Genomic DNA, 2,138 nt, shown 5'->3' on the forward strand with positions numbered 1-2,138 from the left:
GGATGGGATGTGGTGTGGTGGTGTGGTGTGGGATGGGGTGGGATGGGGTAGGGTGGGATGGAGGAGCTGTGCCCTGTGCCAGGGGCATCACCTGACGTGTACCATCACCTCTGCACAAGCAGGCTGCAGAGCAGGACCCGGCTGCTCTGCCCGAGGGAAGCTGAGAGCCCGGAGGAGCACTGGCTGAGCAGGAGACCAACCCAAAATCTCCACTCGCACCTCTGCAGCCATCACACCATGCAATGGGTCAGGGAAAGCAACACCAACACCGACTCAAAACTAATTGTGGTATTTGTTCACCTTTTGCCCCAAATTCTAAAGCTGACTATTTCTGAATGGAGCAGCCAGGCGAAAGAAATCAATCATCGGGCACGGCCACGGTGAGGAGGATGAACAGAAAGAAACAGAAAGATGAGAAAACCCAGACCACAGCAGCAGGTGGACAGGTTGGCTGGGAACCTTCTGTAAAATATGTGTAAACAAGGTTATGAATAAAAAACACAGAGAGAGGCAAGACGTGTAGTTTGTAGGGGAGCTGACAGCTCTCCCTCTTCCCCTGCTGGTCCCTCTTGACCTTGCTCATCCTCCTCCATCAGTCCTGCATGGGGTATGGCCAGTTCCTGTCTTGATAAAACTTCTTCAGGCCCTGGAGGTTGACGGGAGGGAAGTAAGGGCCGATCCTCTTCCGAATCCACCACCGCCCCTCGCTGGCGTGCTTTCCCCCGGGCCGGCTGAATTTGTACTTGAAGTGTTCCCCTCGGATCCACCTGCAGAGAAACACAGCACAGGCTGCTCAGGGGGGGCTGGCTCCGCAGCCGGGCAGAGGTGGGCAGGCGTCAGTCCCTATGGATAGTCCCTGGGGAGTGGAGTTTCTGAGCCTCTCCATAACTGAGTGGAGAAATCAGCTTAAGGGTGCTCAGCCTGGCTGGCTCCCATCCACCCATCCACCCACCCATCCATCCATCCGTCCACCCATCCATCCATCCATCCATCCATCCATCCATCCATCCATCCATCCACCCACCCAACCACCCATCCATCCATCCATCCATCCATCCACCCACCCACCCAACCACCCATCCCTGGGCAGATCCACCAACCATCCATCCATCCATCCACCCACCCAGCCACCCATCCATCATTCCTCCCTCCCTCCCTCCCTCCCTCCCCCTCTGGGATGCCGTAGCTGGAGGCAGTGATGCAGCCGTCCCTGCTGGAGCGATGCACTGGGGAGTTCTGGGCTCCTCTCAATGCCATTTCGGAACGATGCACAAGGCAGAGAAGCTTTAACATCTCCTCCCCATACGCTTGCCTCCCCCATGCTCCACACACCTCTCTGCAACCAAGTTTGAAAGAATAATAATAATAAAAGCAGGAAAATGGTTTTGATTTCTTTTCTGAGAGCAGCGACGGGGTATTCCTGCCCAGGACGTTTTTAGGTGCGGAGCCTGACATCTGCCCCAGCTCCCCCATCACCCTTCCGCCCTAGCCAGCGGCTGCTCCTGCTCCGCAGCTTATTAGCAGGGCTACGAGCGCATCTGTTTTCTGGCCGCCCTGGGAGTTGACAGAAAAGGAGATTTTAAAGCAGTGCAGAAAGAAGCATTCATCAGTGTCGCGAAACACATTCGGAGGCTAACCGTGCCGCCCAGTCCGGGAGGTTTGGTGCCGCTTGATGTAGGGCATGCTGACAAGAGCCCCAGCAACACCCCGCTCCTCCGGCGCCGTGGTCCCTGTTTGCAGAGTGCATTGCCGACTTCGCTGGATAAGTTCATAAAATAACCCGCCATATAAAAATGTCAAAGTCATGTCAATGCTCATTTAAACCTGCTTTGCTTCACTACTAAAATACAAACCCTGCTACCGCACGGGGCACCGCGCTGCCGCAGCTGCTCGCTCGCGGGGCTGTGCCGCGGGCAGCCGTCAGGTTCCTTCCTACTGCTAAAATAATGAGGGACAACTCCTCTATGCCTGCCGTGAGTGATGGCCTTCCTAACGCCGATGGGAAGCAGGGGCATCGCCAACAGCGGGTGAAACTGCACCCAGATACAAGGGCTGCTGCAGTCGTACCTCAACAGCTCGGTTCAGATCTCGCCGCATTCCCAGGTGAGTGGTACAGGAACGATTCTCCTAACAGAACA

At 55.9% G+C, this 2,138-nt stretch overlaps 1 protein-coding gene across 1 annotated transcript in view; it reads right to left on the reverse strand.

The window, feature by feature from the left end:
* Positions 1–592: 592 nt before the first annotated feature.
* LMF1 (lipase maturation factor 1) overlaps positions 593–2,138 on the reverse strand; it is a gene marked incomplete at its 5' end in the record, with an annotated part of 62,653 nt that continues 61,107 nt past the window's right edge. The window contains one exon of the mRNA XM_010141973.1: positions 593–767. Within this exon, the coding sequence (XP_010140275.1) occupies positions 593–767 (175 nt within the window). The remainder of the gene's footprint in view (positions 768–2,138) is intronic.

Source organism: Buceros rhinoceros, unplaced genomic scaffold (assembly GCF_000710305.1).
Source record: "Buceros rhinoceros silvestris isolate BGI_N320 unplaced genomic scaffold, ASM71030v1 scaffold16088, whole genome shotgun sequence".
Classification (NCBI taxonomy): Eukaryota; Metazoa; Chordata; class Aves; order Bucerotiformes; family Bucerotidae; genus Buceros; species Buceros rhinoceros.